Below are 18568 nucleotides of genomic sequence, written 5' to 3' on the forward strand. Positions count from 1 at the left end.
GTTTCTTGTACACCAGGAAACCGTTTACTATGCTGGGTGGTAATCATATAACCAGATTTTGGCGCCTAGTGGTATAGTGGGTAATTATTGCGCTCCAGTTGGATTGAGCCAGTGAAAGTTTATATCCAAGGGGTGGTTGGGGTTGATTGCTCATGTAATGCCACTCAGGAATCAGGGATGAGTGAGGCTAGTCACTCTTATCTTTAATGTCAGGACCAACTGCCTAGCCCCAGGCTCCTGCGCTCCTCATTGGGCAATTTAGGATTGGATGATTGATGGATAGATGTTACTATTATTATTAATATTTTTTCTCCACAGACTGTCATGCTCAGAGTGCCCACAACGTTTTGCCTATGCCAGTCAGCTTGCGGTACACATGAGGGTTCACACTGGGGAGAGGCCCTACCAATGCGAGACCTGCGGCAAATCATTCAAGCGCCTTCAGGTTAGTGAATGTAACTGTCACTTATGTCAGTTCTTTGATACTGGGCCCAGATCCACAAACACACTTCTGGTCTAATTCCTGTCTTAATTGATTTGTCTTACCAGAAGGACAAGGATAGGAGAGTACAGAATCCCACCATGTCTTTAGTTCTTCTGCAGAACAAATATTTGTTGTATTAGTAGTAGGTGTAGCCCCAGGTTCATCTGAAATGCAAACCCAATTAACTGCAGGCTGAAGTTGTTTTACAGTTCACCATTGTCCTTTTGGGAGATAAGGAGGGAACTGAGAGACATTTGTATAACTGAGTAGTGGAGCCTCCCAGCTGTGTGGTTGCCACCACGTGAAGGCCTCCCTCTCCCACACCTAAAACATATGTTAGAACAAGGAATTAATAAAAAATACAGGATACCCTGGTTTAATGATGTAATTGGTTAGGTAAAACCCCATCGTTAGGCGGGGTATCGTATATCGGGGTACTTTTATCATGTAAAGCAATGTGGAGCGTTTACCAGCCTCAGGTTTTCCCCCAAACCAAACCCAAAATCCACCCAAATGAGCCCAAAAACTAGTTTAAAGCCAATCTAAATGGCCTAACAGCTGTCAAGGAAGCTAACCTAATCCTATCTATCTATCTATCTATTGCCAGACGCCTCAATCCCGTTTGGGGTGGCCACAAACAAATCGCCTCCAAGTCGCCCTGTCCCCCGCCATTTCACTCCCCTGCTCCCAACTCACACCCCCCTCTCTCATATACCTCTCCACACCATCTCTCCATCTCATCCTCGGCCTCCCCCTCCCTCTTTCCCCCTCCACCTCACTCACATACACTCTCTTCGTCAGTCTTTGACCCTCCATCCTCTCCACATGGCCAAACCACCTCAGTGTGTTCCTCATAACGCTTCCTATCACATCCACATCAACACCACAACGCTCCTTTATATCCTCATTCGTCAGCCTGTCTCTCCATGTGACTCCACAGGCTCCTCTTAAATAACTCATTTCCACGGCTCTCACTCTTGACTTGTGTCCTTCCAACAACGTCCAAGCTTCACTTCCGTACGTTAGAGTTGGTATCACAATACTGTCATGTAGTAACTTTTTCACTTCCATGCTCACTTCCCTGTTTCTTATCACTGCTTTCAAAGAACTAAGTGAATTTTTCTCTTTGAAAGTTGGGTTGAAACAGGGATGTGTCATGTTTCCATGGTTGTTCAATCTGTACATGGATGGGGTAATAAAAGAGGTACAAGGTAGGGTAGCGGATGTTGGAGTGGCCCTAACACCTGTAAATACCTCACTAAAACCAACAAATAAAATTTGATATTCGTTAAATATTTTCATTCATTTTTCATTCATTGCCAGACACCATGTATCCCAAACGGGGTGGCCAAGGGCTTAGAGTTAATTGTTTTACAGGGAGGGGCACTAATCCTCCACCAACCCCACTTGACGTAGGGATGCCAACAGCATCTGGTGTTCCCAGGCGGTCACCCATCCAAGTACTAACCAGACCCAACGTTGCTTAACTTCGCTGATCGAACGGGAAGCGGTGTACTCAACGTGGTATGGCCGTTGGCATAAGTCTGGAAAAAAATCAAGCTTAGTAAACTGTACCCCAAAAGACAATGTTCACCCCGCCTGTGACTAAAACACATTAATCTAAGTCTAAAAACAGTTTATAAATCATCCTAAACACAATTTTAGAGTAAAATATCATCAGAATCGGTAAAAATAAAAATAAAAACCCATCATTAAACAAGGTTTTGGCCATTGTTAGGCGGGGTATGGTGGTATTTCTACCCCCATCATTAAGCCGGGGTATCGCATCTAGGGGTATCGTATATTGAGGTAATATTGTATGTCTGCATTTTCCACCCCAGTTCTGTAAGCTTAATGATATTGATTGTTGGCTGATTGTTTAGGGCAGTTTTGAAGAATGTATAGTATCAGAAATGTTTTTCACTATGTATGCTGTTGATAGTTTTCCCACTCTTCTTAGCTACTTCTTTTCCTGTTTTTAGAACCTACTTCACCCCATCCATAGGTTGGAAAAAGGCTCAGGTTGATGTTGTTATATATCTTTTATGTATTTAAAATTTGCCTTAATGTTTGTTGAAGTAGAATTATATATATTTCACCTTTTATCTTACACTGTACTTTCTTCTTCATTTCAATTTTTGTGGTAGTCATGTTACACTTTGAAACTTATAGAACTAAGGGAAACAATATGGATCAAAATATTAAAGTGAGTTAATTTGGTGGATGATGTGTAAAATATGATAACAGAGATGTGGAGTAAGGAAGGTTGTCGATCAGGAAGAAGAAAGTTTGCGTATGTGATACAGTCATATAGAGAAAATGGATATGAATTTGGATATTGAAGAGGCTATGTGTGAATAAATTTAAGGATAAGAACTTACAGATGAAGACATCTTGGTAAAATATAAAATTTACACATGAACATGTCTTTCAATTTGTCATATCCCACAGCAATGCCGTGCACACCAGCGAATGATTCATGGGAGTCAACGTGAGACATGTGTGGAGTGTGGCAAGACATTTGGGGATAAGACCAACCTACTCCGCCACCGCCTTATGGTTCACTACCACCTCAAGCGATGGGTACATCTCACACACTCGCGCACACACACACACACACACACACACACACACACACACACACACACACACACACACACACACACACACACACACACACACACAAAATCTGTTTTTATGGGATAAGAGAGCAACAAGAGGACACGGAATGAAACTGAAGAAACCAAGCTGCTTGAAGGATATCAAGAAATATAGTTTTCCATATAGATGTATAGACCTGTGGAATAGCCTGGACAAAGAGATTGTCCAGTCTAAAAACTTAAATGAGTTTAAAGCTAAATTTGACTTACTGAGAAACAGAGACGGGACCCCACAAGCATAGCTCATTTCCTGTACATGACAATTAGGTAAATACACACACACACACACACACACACACACACACACACACACACACACACACACACACACACACACACACACACACACACTACCTCTTCACTCTTCTTAGAAGCAGAGGGGACCACTTTTTTATCCAGATTTGAATATTTGTTCATCCCCATTTTTAAAACACACTTTTGCAAAAAGCAACAAAAAATTAAAGGTGTTTACAATACACTTTGTCTGGGTCAGATTATGAGTTTTACCACATTAGTCATGTTAAAACTTCTATTATTTATAATAAAGCTATACTGTACATATTGAATAAACTTCTAAGATGTACTTTGACTAGTGTATAGCAGTGACACATTACAGTACAGGCATACCCGAATATCTAGCGCCCCAATAACTGAACACTCACTGCAGCAAACAAAAGAAACAAGGGAACTTTCCCACAGTCTGAACGGCCGTCAATTTGCTTGTCCGAACACTCCATTGCTCCCTGGGATTGAAACACGCGCGTCCAAACGCGGTTGTGGTGGTGTATGTAGCTCTCCCTGTCCTTCCCCCATCCCCTTGCTTCTCCCCCCACCCTCCCTCACCCCCGCTTAGCGCGCTGCCTGCCTAGCTCATGCTCGTCCACTGTCGTTGTGTTTGTTGCCCTGAGTGCATCTCAGCACCACACCTCCCACCACCTTACCTTCCAGCATTGCCATGTGCTGCACCTCCACCACCACCGCCATTCCAAAAAGTTCACCTTCAACTTCTGCCCAGCCTGCTACCAAGAGGCCCCACAAGCCCCCCACCTTGGCATGAAAGGTGGATGTTATTCGGCACCATATTTTTTGTTTGTCATCAATAAATTGTCATAGCATGTTTGTATGTGATGTTTGATGTCTCATTTTTTAGCAGTGGTATTGTTTATCAGGATATTAACATTACCTATGATGTTTCTGTGTCAGTCTCTGTTGATTAAGTAAGGTATATGAGAGTTTGAGTTTGGACCCATATGGGGAAAAGTTCTTCAATATCCAGCAACTCACTGTCCGAACACTCACACCGGTACACAACACCACCGGATATTGGGGTATGCCTGTACTTAAATGTACTTTAGTAGCATGCTTAGTGTAAGACAGTGATCACCCCATATTTGAATACCACTAATGACTTATGCCATACTGTGGTGCAGGTATGTGGTGTGTGTGGTCAGAGCTACGCCTACTCCCAGGACCTACGCAACCACCTGGGCAAGCAGCATAACCTCAAGTTCCACCGCATCAACCCAGGCACGCGGAAGTCACGCCATGAGGTACACTTACCACGGCATATCGTACATTATTGCATTTACTCTATCATTATGTGTGTAGCAGTTGTTTGTTTGTTAACAGTAGCTTTTTAAAAATGTGTATTGATGAGGTATTTGTATGGGGATATGCTGTGCAGTAAAATCTATCTATCTGTCTTTTGCCAGATGCCATAATCCCATAGGGGGTGGCCATTTGACTTTGAGTTATTAGTTTTATGGGGAGGGGCACTACTCCTCCACCAACCCACTTGTTGACACATAGGGAGCACATATGGTTTGGTTATATGGTTACCACCCAGCACTGTAAATGGTTTCTTGGCTTACAGGAAACCATTTGGCTTGTCACTCAATGTAAAGCCACCTGTAAAGGAAAGAAAAGCCATAAGAAGTGACAGGAAAGATGGGAGAAATAGGAAGAGAGGAGGGCAGACACAGAAAAAGAATGGTAAAGGCTAAGGAAGAAGGAGGCAGCACTACATCAAGTGAGTGGATGGTCGCCACCAGCTACCACTAATATATGCTACTATTTGAGAAATTACATTATTGCATTTTTTGTGGTTCATAGATCAGAGTTAGTCATCTATACATAAGCTCCTTGAATATTATCATCATTATCATAACCCATTTCTCTTAAGTGCACCAAGATTGCCAGGAAAATAAAACACATCTAGTGTCCTATGAAATGTACCGTTTATCCGTTTACTCATTCTTGCCTTTGAAATTCTTGTCTCCATCCCTCAAACATATGAGCCCCCCACCTACCACTTGTGCTGTATGCATTCTTGTATTTCATACAATATATGATGGGGGAAGTGGAACTGCAGCTTGCTTCTCCATTGATTAAGTCTTAATAATTTTAAAACTTGAAAAGAATATGACTTTTCGTGCATATGCCGTCTCGTGATCCATGTGAACTTTGAAGACAGGAATAGGAAGAGGGTGATGGTGGTGGTAGTGATGTGTTAGATGCATTTACCTGCTTTCTTTCCAGAAGACTCATATTGTTATATAATTGTGACTAACAAAAGACTGTACTGTATATGAAGGGCATTTGTTATTTTAAAATTCACTCCCTTGTAGGTCCCCTTATCAGTGTTCTTTTAGGTATATGATTATGTTGCATGTTTTTAGGTGTATGTGGTGCCGGAGTTACCTGGTGAGGGAGTGAATCAACTGGTGGAGACAGCATGCGAGATAGAGCGAGGGAAGGTGGAGCGTGTGTTGGCCTCCACCCAGAATGGCCTCAGACACCAGCACAACACAACTGCAGCTGATACGGATGACCCTGATGACCCAACAGCTGGGGAAGGAGATATCCCACGCACACTGCAGCCACCTCCTCCTGCCCCAACCATTACACTGCCTGCCCTGGCTCCCTTGCCCTCATTACCAGCCTTGGCACCCCTCCCTCCCTTCCCAACCCTTGATGGTGGTGAGGCCAGAGTGAGTTATAAGCATGATGGCAGTGGTGGTGGTGAAGGTGTGGTGGGTGTAGGTGTGGGTGGTGGGTGTGCACAGTGTGGGGTGGAGGTGGAGGGTGGACTGGGACTGCATTGTGGGGGGTGTGGTGCAGGGATATGCTCACAGCCTCACATGGAGCTCCACATAGCTGCCAACCACCGTGGGCTGTATCAGTGCTCTCTGTGTGTGCTTGGGTACCCAGGACAGGAAGGGGTCCTAGCTGCACCAGCTGTCCCTCCCTTACTAACTCTGCAGGGAGATGGATCCACCTTACTGCCTGCCCAGCCTTTGTCTGTGCAGGTTGGTGGTGGTGGGCAGACACTAGGTGTGGTGCAGCCTCAGGCAGGGCCAGGTCCAGGAGCTAGCATACAACCAGTGCCTCTGGTCCTGGCACCACAAACACCTGCTCATGGTAGTGTGGTGCTCCAGTGCCCCACCACCAGCATTCTTCCTACAGTCTCTGTCATACCTCAGGCTCCTGTTCAAGACACAGCCAAATTCCAAGACAAACAAACTGTCATCACTATGACAGACCTCCTTTCACACAACCCACCAGTCTTAGTGAAGTCAGAGAGAAAGGAAAAGGAAGAGCCAGGGCAGAGCAGTGTGAGGGAGCATGACAGTAGCTTGACACTTCTGCCTCTTGATGATGCGCCCCTGGCCAGCGTGACAAATGGCTCAGGGATTGCCGACAGTGGGACTCAGCCAACTGACAACTTGAACACCACCTTGATACTGGGTGGTGGTGGTGGTGGTGGTGGTGGTGGCAGCAGCAGCAGCAGCAGCAGCAGCAGCAGCAGCAGCAGCAGCAGCAGCAGCAGCATTCACACCAACCCCCCCTCTGTGTTGGTGATGGCACCACTGCCTCAGAACATAGCACCACCCTCCCCAACTGACCAACCTCATAATAAGGTACTGTATGTCCCTTTTTTTTTTATTATTATTTTTTTTTTTAATGGATAAAGACAATTCTGTGTGTTAATATTTGATGCTTAAATACCAGTGACAACATCATTAAGTGCTAATATAATAAAAAAATTTTTTTTAAGCCTCACATATATATTTTAAAATATTTGAATAGTTTTTAAATGTTCTTAGGATTCATATTGCCATACTGGTCTTTCTCAGATGGAAAAGAGGTAACTGAAAGTGAGAATAACATTTACATGGAAAGTCACATGATTGAAATTGTGACTGCTGAATCTATGTATGGGATGAAAGTGAGCTTGAAATGGCTTACATCATCATTTCCATCCTATCATCCTAACTCGGTTTCCTTCTAAGAGGTTGGATACTGTATGATCCAAAAGCAAGGAATGTGTAAGTATGAATCTGCATTCATACTTTAATATTTCTGTCTTTCAGGATGCCCAGTAAAGTAGAGTCACACAATGACTTACACATCATCCAAGCCTTCAAAATCTTGTCTTCGCCTCATTTTCCCCTCAGTTTTTAGATGCATTTGACACATTTCTTTGTGATATAGTTAAATATGGGTGCAGCTTTTGTCATCTGCATTTCCTAACATGTTTAATTCATCTGTTTCAATCTCTTGTCAGTACCATAGCTTCCTCAACTTCTGTAACTTACTTTCTTACACACTTATATACCAAATCCATGCTTCTGCCTATTGGTCTGTCACACTTCATCCTACCATCAGACTCACTCATATATGCCTGTTTCATCACCCTATCTATATCCATAATCTCTACTCTTTTACCAAGAATTCCTTCTTCTACATCATTCTTATGTTTCTTATGTTATCTGGGCACAGCTTACCTTCTGTAACAGTCCCAATTGTTTTACTTCCACAGCATTCACTCTTGACTTTCCAAACTTATTTCTTACTGAGTCTCATACCCCTTGGTGGTAGGTGGGGGTGCTCACCATCCTCTCACTTAATGTAGTGCCACTCTTGGGTAACTGCCCTTTCCTCTCTTCCTACCTTCTTTCTTTTCTTCCTCTTTTGTCATTCTTTCCTTCATTCTTTCCTCTTCCTTCTGCCAGTGGGTGACTCTACACTGAGTGACAAGCCAAATGGTTTCCTGTACACCAGGAAACCATGTACTGCACAGGGTGAGAACCATGTAACCAGATTATGGTGCCTGGTGGTTTTATGGGTGATTAAAGTGCTCCAGTTGGATTGAGCCTGTGCAGGTTTATATCCAAGGGATGGTTGGGGTTTATTGCTCATGTAATGCCACTCAGGGATGAGTGAGGCTGGCCACTCACATCTTCAGTGTCAGGACCAACTTGCCTAGCCCCGGGCTTCTATGCTTTTCATGGGGAAACACAGGATTAGATGATGATGATGATGATGGCTCACACCCCTGGGTAAGTGTGGGTGTCAATGCTGATTCATGCATTCCTCTTGCAACCTGTATACTTTTACTCCCCTAATATGCATCAGGGCCATTATAGCACCTGCCACCTTTCTTAGTTTTGTGATAGGAAAATTGAAATACTGTATACTGTAGAAGTTATCATTATACTGAATGGATTAGAGTGGATTCCCTCCTTTATAAGCTCTTAGTTCATGTGTGTACTTGTCTGATATAATGAATTATGGATTTGTAGATGCAGGAGTATCTCTAGGAGTGGCTCTGTCTGTCAGTTTCATAGTAATGATCTTCAGATGTGGGGGTCTTCATTTTGGTCGGCTTTAGCAAAACCACGCCACACAGAACACAGTGCCACCCTCTCACGCCACACCACACATCACACAATACCTCCCTCTCACACCACACCACACAACACACAATACCGCCCTCTCACACCACACCACATAGCACACAGTACCACTTTCTCTCACCACATTACACAACACCAACCTCTTACATCACACCACACAACACATAATACCACCCTCTCACACCACACCACACAGCACACAATACACTATCTCTTACTGCACAATGCCACCTTCTCATACCGCACCAAACAACACACAATACATCCTCTCACACTACACCACACAAAGTCACCTTCCCATAACACACCAGGAGCATTAACTGAAGGGCGTATAGCTTCTGCATTTAGTCATATTTTTTTCTCACTTACCTTTTATCTTAATCGCTGCATAGTACTCTAAACAGACTCCAAACAAGTGAGGTTCCATTTTATGTCCTGTATACCATATTTTCTGTTTTATCCTGAGGGCTGTAATTTAGTAGGATTAAAGGAAACTTTCAATATTGGATTGTATTGTATTGTTTAATGTATTGTAATGTTTGTATTGTATTGTATTATCTAATATATTGTATTGTACTGTATTGCAGGAGTGTGTGGAACAACCAGCCAGCACATCCATGGCCAGTGTATTGCTGACCCTGGCATCCCCTCCACCCCAACCACCACCCCATCAGGACCCCCCCACCCTCACCCCTCCAGCTTCTGCACCCCCACAAACACCCCCAGCCCTCCTCGTAGCAAGCATTCCCAGACACAAGCAACACCAAGGTTCGTTGTGTCTTTGCTGCATATACTGTACTGTCTTCATTTTGTCAGATACGGTGTATGGTTAGGATGGATGATGATGATACAACGTTGCTGTTTGTCTTGCCAAATCTCACCTTTCAGTTGCATTCATTGTAATCCAGTTATGATGTAGATTGCATTTTTTTATAATGTAAGTTGAGCATTTTTTTTCTTCTGTCTTAAATCATGATGTAGGATACACTTTTTTTTTTTTTTTTTATAGGTCTGTAGTTGACAGTTAATATCCATGTGGAACAGCTTAAATATTCTTGAGTATGTTTGTTATTATTATTATTATTATTATTATTGTTATTATTTAGTGGTATCAGATAGAGGTAGGATTCCGGAGGCTTGAATGATGAGTGAATGGAAGCATGGCCCATTAGAGAGGGCAAACTTGGGCTGTCTGGATATTGCTACTCCTCACCCTGCCCTAGATTGGAAAAGGAAGTCCGGATGATGATGATGATGATGATGATGATGATGATTTAGTGTAGGTGGGGGTGCTCACCATCCACTTACTTAATATATTGCACCTCTAGGGTGACTGCCCTTTCCTCTCTTCTTTCCTTCCTACCTCTTCTGTCTTTCTTTTTGTCAGTCTTTTCTCTTCCTTCTATCTACAAGTGACTCTACACTGAATTACAAGCCAAATGGTCTCCTGTGCAACAGAAACCATTTACAACATTGGGTGGTAACCATATAACCAAATTATGGTGCCTGGTGGTTTAGTGGATAATTAAGGCTCTCCAATCAGATTGAGCCTATGCAGCTTTATGTCCAAGGGATGGTTGAGGTTTATTGCTTGTGTAATGCCATTCAGGGATGCTTGAGGCTGGTCGCTCCTCTTACTGGTAAATGTCAGGACCAACTTGCCTAGCCCCAGGATCCTACACTCTTCATGGGGAAACAGGATTAGGTGATGAATAAATGATTATTATTACAGAATTTTATTATTATTATTATTATTTATTATTATTATTATTTATTATTAGTATTATTATTATTATTATTAAGTAAAAGAATGAGAGAGAGCAGGGAGGGAATGAAAACCAGTTAGCCTATTTATTCCGTTAGGTGACCCACTATACTCTCTTCACTTTAACTTGGCCTAAAATCACCACCTCTCCATGTTAAATGCTGAGATGTAACTACAGATTAACATTAGAATATGATGTTTGTCATGTAGAAGTACTTTGGAGAGGATGTAGAGCCATAGCATTGTCTTTTTCTGCCACAGAATTTTGTAAAATAAGTTGCAAAAGGATGGTAATCTTGGCCAAGCTAAGGTGAAAAGGTAATAGTTCATTGTTCTGAAAGTTTCATATAAAGCAAATCATCTTGGCCAAGTTAATGTGAAAAGTGTATACAATAGTTACTTATTTAATAGTTCTGTGTACAGCAAATGATCTTGGCCAAGTTAAGTTAAAAAGAGTATAGTTCTTTGTTGTACAAACTCTTTGTACAGCAATTAATCCCAGCCAAGTTAAAGTGAAAAGAGTAAATTTCATTATTATCAAAGTTCTGTATAAAGCACAGAATGTGAATACATATTGCCTCTATGACATGCCTAATACAGATACTAGTGGAAGTGGGGCTGGTGATGTGTCAGACTTACAGCAGCTGCAGGAGGAACCATCACACCACCCTGCCTCACCCACTGTCTCCTCATCAGATCAGCAGGCACAGGTAACATTAGTACAGGATTTCCAGTGGCACATGTACTGAACCAAATTTCATATTATTAACCCCTTTGCTCCTGTGTCATCATTTTCAGGTATACAGTACTGTATACTTGTCATCTCAAAAGGATTTTGTTCAGCACAGGCCTATCATTGTAAAGGTGTTAATGGAGGCAATATCTAAGCCCTCAGGTTTGGAAAGTCTCTCCTGAATTGAGTAAAATTGCTTGATGGTAGTGATTAGAAAATTAGAAAAATATCACTGCATTGAAGGGGTTAAAACTTTGAGTCGAAAGGTGTGAAATCCCCATTTTTTTTTTTTTTTTCTAATTTCTGCAGCATATGATGTTGATAGAATATGTCAAACCTTCCTATATAGTTTCTGATGACATTCCTTAACCCTCCACATGCCAGTACCGTTTTAAAATTGTCTGACATAATTCTGCGGCCAGTGCCAGTACCGTTTTAAAACAGTTTAATCCATCCATCCATCATCCAATCATACATTGCCCCATGAGGAGAGTAGGAGCCCGGGGCTAGGCAGTTGGTCCCGACATTTAAGATGAGAGTGACCAGCCTCACTCATCCCTGAGTGGCATTACATGAGCAATCAACCCCAACCATTCCTTGGATATAAACCTTCACCGACTCAATCCGATTGGAGCGCAATAATTACCCACTAAACCACCAGGCACCAAAATTTAGTTATATGGTTACCACCCAGTGTAGTAAATTGTTTCCTGGTGCACAGGAAACCATTTGGCTTGTCACTCAGTGTAGAGTCACCCATAGGCAGATGGAAGAGGAAAGAATGAAGGAAAGAAAGACAGAAGAGGGAGTGTAAAGTCACCCACAGGCAGAAGGAAGAGGAAAGAATGAAGGAAAGAAAGACAGAAGAGAATGGAAGGAAAGAAGGATGAAGAGTTAAAATAAAATAAAAATCACTGTGACCACATTTTTCAAGATTTGTGCGTAAAAATTGGCAGGCATTTATGGTAACTGTTCCTCTACCATCTCCCAGGCTGTCAAGGCCATACACTCACTCAGTCCCCCCCTTCACGCTCGCTCTGCCTCACTCTGCCTGTGTGCCTCACCTCGTGCTGTACATAGTGAAAGCATTTTGTAAATATTTTCACATAAGTTTAAGTTGTAAATATTTTCTTGTAAGTGTAAGGATTATATAGTGAAGTTAAGTTGTAAATACCTTCTTGTAAGTGCCAGGACTGTACATAATGAAGTCAGGTTGTACCTGTCTTCAAGTAAGTGTAAGATAATGCATTCACAGTGAGAAAGACACACAAATTGTGATAGATGTTGAAGTAATAAGTAATCAGAAAAGTGTACTGAACATTGCTATACCTTCCCAGCATAAATATCTGAGTATACTATACACAGAAAACGGCTTTCTCTCATCTACGTGGTGAGTGTGAGAGAGCGGCAATACAGTGGAACCTCGGTCCTCGAACGTCTCACATATCGAACAAATCGGACCTCGACCAAAAAATTCAAGAAATTTTTGCTCCAGAGGTCGACCGAAATATCGGACCTCAACCAACCTGAACGTAGCCGAACGAAGGGAAGCTGGCCGACCGACAGTCACGTGTCCACTTTTGTTGTTCGTCAACGTGGTTGTCTTGCTGTGCTTCACATTTTTTCTTGATTCAGTGCAGTATTAGCCCCTAATAATGGCTCCAAAGAAAGCAAGTTCATCCAGTACGGCTACTGGCAGTGAAAAGAGGAAAGTAGTGCGGAAAATAATTGAATCTATCTATCTATCTATCTATAGCCCGACGCCCTAATCCCGCAAAGGGTGGCCACAGACAAAACGCCTCCAAGTCACTCTGTCACCCACCATTTGACTCCCCTCCCCCCAACTCACCCCCCCCTCCCTCATATACCTCTCAGCTCCATCCCTCCACCTCATCCTCGGTCTACCCCTCCCTCTCCCCCCCTCCACCTCACCTACATACACCCTCTTAGTCAGTCTTTCATAATTGAAGAAGTGGAAAAATTATTGCTTATCTTCATCAATGACAAACAGTTAGCAGGAGACAGTGTTAGTGAGTATATAATTTGTAAAAAGGCAAGAGAAATATACAGTCACCTCGTAAAGGAAAGCACTGGTACCAGTGCTGAAACTTAAATAGGTAAGCATCTGGGGTCTTGGAACGGATTAAAATGATTTACATTATTTCTTATGGGGAAAATTAGTTCGGTCCTCGACCAATTCGGTCCTGGAACAGCCTTCCAGAACGGATTGTGTTCGAGGACTGAGGTTCTACTGTACCTGTATACGAGTATGCAGTACTCAATAAAACCCGTTTCCGAGCATCGGTGAGCATGTTAATGGTGAAATTCGTTGTTTTCACATCAAAATCTATCCTTTTAGCCAAAAAAAAAAACAAAGGTCGAAAAATGGTCGGCACAGAGGCGACCCATAGGGCAAAAAATATCTGGCACATGGTGGATTAATGTGAAATGCAGGTTCATCACATACAATAATTATAGGTGTTGCCTACAACTTTGTGCCTTCACAGCAAGAATGTTTATATTACAACTGCCTTCTCATGTCAGATAGGTGCAGGCTGGCCCCTTTTGTATTATGTCTTTTTTCATTATAGGATAAAACGGGGTGATTTTGCCACGGGATAATTTCACCACAGTGCCAACAGGTCCAGTTCAGAGGCCTATAGCTCCCAAACTATTGCATGGATTCAGCTTCTGTTGGGCTTGGGTTTTAGAGGAACACTGACCTAACAAGGTCATGTGAAGTTTTGATCCATTGTGCAAAAAAATGGCATTGGAGAAATGAAATTGTTTACCCCAAATTTTCAGCATTTATTGCATCTTTATTAATAAGAACTGGAAAAAACATTCTGTTTACCCATTATTTACATGTTTCAGGTTAAAAGTCATTCAGAACTGTTTGCGTTACTTACACATGCACACACACACACACACACACACACACACACACACACACACACACACACACACACACACACACACACACACACACAAAACATTACTATGCCATGCATTCGTGCCATGATAGTCCCCTCGACCAACATACCAACTGTGAAACAATTAGTGAAACAGTGGCGGATGCCATTGATGTAAAGTTTGCCCAATACACTGCATAGGCCATACTGTATAGTAGCTTGGACCACCTAAGCATAGTTATAATTAGTTGTGTATGATATGTAGTGTGGTATTATAACATAAAAACAATAGATATGATAGAAATAATAACAGCAATTAGGTTGCTGTGAAATTACCCCGTTGGATAGGATAATTTTGCTACGAGACACTTTTTTTTTTTTTTAATCTGTGGTGTGGGCGATTTTTTTTGTTTTTTGACAAACGATTATAGGTATCTTCAGCAGAAGGGCTGAATGTAGAGGTAAAGCAATAAAATTGCCAGTATTCCATATGTAGCACTTTGTACGAGGTGCTACCCAAAAGTTCCAGTAATTTGAATATTGTAGGAAAATAAGTTACCTTACCACCTAGTTCTCACTGTCACATTCGAAATAGTCACCTTGGGCACGTATACAGTGGTCGCAGCATTTTTTCCACGAGTCCATGCATCCGTGGAAGGCTTCAGGTGTGATGGTCTTGAGCACCTCCTGTGATTCTGTCTAGATCTCCTCGATCGAGTCAAATCGACCCCTTTTTAGTCGTAATTTCAGCTTGGGAAACAGGAAAAAGTCGCAGGGGGCAAGGTCAGGCGAATAGGGTGGGTGGGGAATGACTACTGTCATTCCAGGAACTGCCGGACAACAGTTATTGATGTTTGGGTGGGGACGTTGTCATGATGCAGGACCCAGTCCTTGTTCTCACACTGTTCTGGACGTTTGTGGCATATGTTCTCCCTCAGACTTTGCAAAATTTCACAGTAAAACTTTCTGCTGACAGATTGACCAGGTACGATGAATTCCCTTGGATTATGAAGAAAACAATCAACATCGACTTGACATAGCTGCATCATTGGTCCGCCATTGCAAAACTGTCAAGCCACCTACACACCACATTACAATAGTAAACATAGCTTAACAACACGTCCGCTCACAGACACGGCCGGGGCCACACTGATGCATAAGGGGTGCTGCTGACTCCTAGCAGCAAAAGGCAAAACTGCAAACGGTTGGCTCCCTCTGTTCAAATTACTGGAACTTTCGGGTAGCACCTCGTATTTAGCAAAAACCACTGTTCATGGCGAAATTACCCTGTTTTACCCTGTTATTGTTGTGACCTGAGGCTGATCCCTACACGAACCTGATGGACTGCAGGCTTATCTCCTTCTGCAACCCATCTTCCTTTCAGGGGATGAGGGAATTGAATGTTTGTACAGTTGGGCAGTGGAGCATCTTGGTTATATATATTGCCACCACATGAAAGTATCCCTATCCAGTTCTGGAAGAAGCAGGTTGTCTTTGATGATGATGATGATGCATTAGTTATGTGTTCCACCCTGGTAATAAGTTATGGCATCATACAGGTTGCAGATGAGTCCCCAAGCATCCCAGCTGGCCCCCCACAAGAGGTTAGTGTTGAGATCATTCAGCCTCGCCCCCGTAGATCCAAAGTCATCCCTGCTGCTCTCCGCCATTCATCACGCTCTGCTAGGTAAACTAATGATACTGTGCTCTTTTTACTCTAGATTCTAGTCTTTTTGTATCTTATTTCACATATATTAGTGACAGAATCAGACAGTACTATGATTCTACTTCCTGTCCATAGCACGTGTTTGTAACTTGTTCCATTTAGTTGTGTTCATTTACTTTTACAATGCAGCATTCAAGATGGAGAGATGACAAATTTAGGCAAGCTTAGAGTACATAGTGTAACTACTCTCCAGTTTCACCAACTAACATGTTCCCCTTAAAAGAACCCTAATTGTCTTATTGGGTTGTTCATGGTTGGAAATTTGCTGTGCTGGTACTGTACTATTAATTTATGAATTCAGTCCCTCCTGTCACATTCAAAACCCCTTGTTACACTTAATTACTTTCTTCTTGGTGGGATATTTGTTTGGTACAGAGATGAAGATAAAGAGTGGGCCTTTGTGCTATGTACTCATTATCATCAGTCAGAGAGGACTACCAGTGCCTGAACAGCAATGAGACTCTCTTGATGGTAATGATGATGATTTTAACTTCACCCAGACTCCGTGTGCCAGGGATGTTGATGACAAAGTGATTGAGTCAGTAGACAGTTACAAGTTCCTGACGTGCAACAAGACCTTCCTGGTGATGATGAGGATTACAGTGATGATGTTTTTGATGATGGTGATGATGATGATGATCACTCTGGTCCTAACTCCTTGTGACAGGGATGGTGATGGCAGAGAGAGTAAGGGAAGGGACAACTACAAATGCCCGACCTGCAACAAAACCTTCCAGTCCCCAGCGCACCTCACCCGCCACCAACGCACACATGACTCCCACCGCCACTCTTGTCCCACCTGCGGCAAAACCTTCACCGAGAAGTATAATCTGAAGACACACATGCTGACGCACACACGTGAGAGGCCACACTCATGCCCTCTCTGCCAAAAGAACTTCAGGTGGGGAATTTAACAGATTCAGCATGGCATTCTTAAATCTTAATCTCCTTTGTATAATGGTGCCTTTTTAGTGTTTTGTTCTTTCCCATCCATATGATAATACCTTTTAAAATTTTGTTCATGCTACCACCAAATGTTCTCATGTAACTCGTGAAACCTCCATTAATGAGAAGTTTGAAATAATCTGTGTTAACTCTTTACTGGGCAGAGAATCGCTTAGGTATTTTACTGTGACCGAGAGCAGATTATTTAATTCATCTGAGGTAGAACCCTTCCTGAAAAAGGACTAACACTCTCAGCATGACAGTAATGTATAATAAAGAAGTTCCACCCAATTGTTATAGAAATTTCTGTGTAGTGTAGTATTCCCTACAAGTTTATCGTAAAAACTCAGAAAACAGAAGTGTATGCAAGCCCTACTTTCTTATTGTCAACTGAGGAACAGTAGTGATTAATCTACTTGCCAACTATCAGAGTTTGTTCAGCAGAGAGGTAGAGAAACTAACCAAACACACATTACTTTTCTTGACGTGTTTCACAAATGACTATCAGAAATAGGGGTCTTAGGTACACTTTCACAATCTTTGCTTTAAGAATACCTGTAAAGTACAGTACTGTATAAATCTAATGGCTCTGTTATTAAAACTGAGAGGGCAAAGGTGTGATCAGGTCTCTAAATATTGACTCTCAAGGAACATCTGTAATTGATAGATGTGATCACTCTGCATTCCACATTATACAGGGTATACAGCACTGGTACACAAATGTCAGATGTGCTTTGTCATCACATGGTGCTCCAGAAATTATCTTTAAAAATGTGGGGCATATCCACATGTCCACGTTTTCAGTTTTATAGTGTGGCCTTAGTCCTCGTTGACATGTATTAAGGATGTCACAGTAGTAGTTGTAGCCCCAGATTCTTACTGTAATGGGAACCCAGTGGACTTCTGGCTGATGTTCCTTTCTCCTGCAGTCCACCATCCTCCTTTTGGGAGATATGGAGGGAGTTGAGGGATGTTTGTATAGCCAGGCAGGGATTCCCCATCTGTTATATCAGTGCCACCACAGGAAGGCATCCCTCTCCATCACCAGGGCCATATGGGGAGTGTAATGTGATATTCAGAGGTCATTTTGATGTAATGCAGTTCACTTTTATCAGGTACCTGCGAGATCTGACTGAGCACAAACGTACCCATGAGGGGCTGCGGCCACATCATTGCTCGGTGTGTCATCTCAGGTTCCTCAGACGACGAGACTACATGCGACACTACAAGGTCAGTCACTCCATGTCTTGTTTATTGTAGAAATTATGTAGAAGCTTTGTGAGCTCCTGCAATTTTATTATTTTTAAATGTTAGTGATTTTCAGAAAGCAAACTATTTTCCCTTAGCCTGTACATATTGTGAATGAGTACATAATTATCTGCTTATGTAGAAGTGTTCAGTCACATATTTTATTCATTCATCCATCAAAATCATCATCTTTGATTTCAGAAAACTTACCTATTTTGCTTTATTTCCAGTCAGTAATACTGTAACAGTAACCGGTAGTACCCCTTTCTATTTGTAGGGGCCAAGACTAGGCTAAATGAAAGAAAATCTTGTTCAGTAGACGCTCAATTATCCAGCATAATTCAGCGAACCCCCATGCTGGTTATTGCAGAACGCCAGATTGCATAGTACAATACT

General features: G+C 42.3%; 1 protein-coding gene and 1 non-coding gene across 2 annotated transcripts in view; one reads left to right on the forward strand and one right to left on the reverse strand.

Annotated features, from left to right (window-relative positions):
- LOC145394357 (uncharacterized) overlaps positions 1-18568 on the forward strand; it is a 33591-nt gene that overhangs the window by 10067 nt on the left and 4956 nt on the right. The window contains exons 7-15 of the mRNA XM_080268231.1: positions 319-445; positions 2936-3067; positions 4575-4694; positions 5823-6134; positions 6222-6846; positions 11209-11318; positions 15813-15940; positions 16647-16880; positions 18040-18154. Of these exons, the coding sequence (XP_080124357.1) occupies positions 319-445; positions 2936-3067; positions 4575-4694; positions 5823-6134; positions 6222-6846; positions 11209-11318; positions 15813-15940; positions 16647-16880; positions 18040-18154 (1903 nt within the window). The remainder of the gene's footprint in view (positions 1-318; positions 446-2935; positions 3068-4574; positions 4695-5822; positions 6135-6221; positions 6847-11208; positions 11319-15812; positions 15941-16646; positions 16881-18039; positions 18155-18568) is intronic.
- On the reverse strand, positions 1904-2022 carry LOC145394613 (5S ribosomal RNA). The gene has a single exon (XR_013896470.1). It is a non-coding gene; the product is annotated as a 5S ribosomal RNA (ribosomal RNA).

Source organism: Coenobita brevimanus, chromosome 27 (genome assembly GCF_032717465.1).
Source record: "Coenobita brevimanus isolate Jiangsu-jjx chromosome 27, ASM3271746v2, whole genome shotgun sequence".
Lineage (NCBI taxonomy): Eukaryota > Metazoa > Arthropoda > Malacostraca > Decapoda > Coenobitidae > Coenobita > Coenobita brevimanus.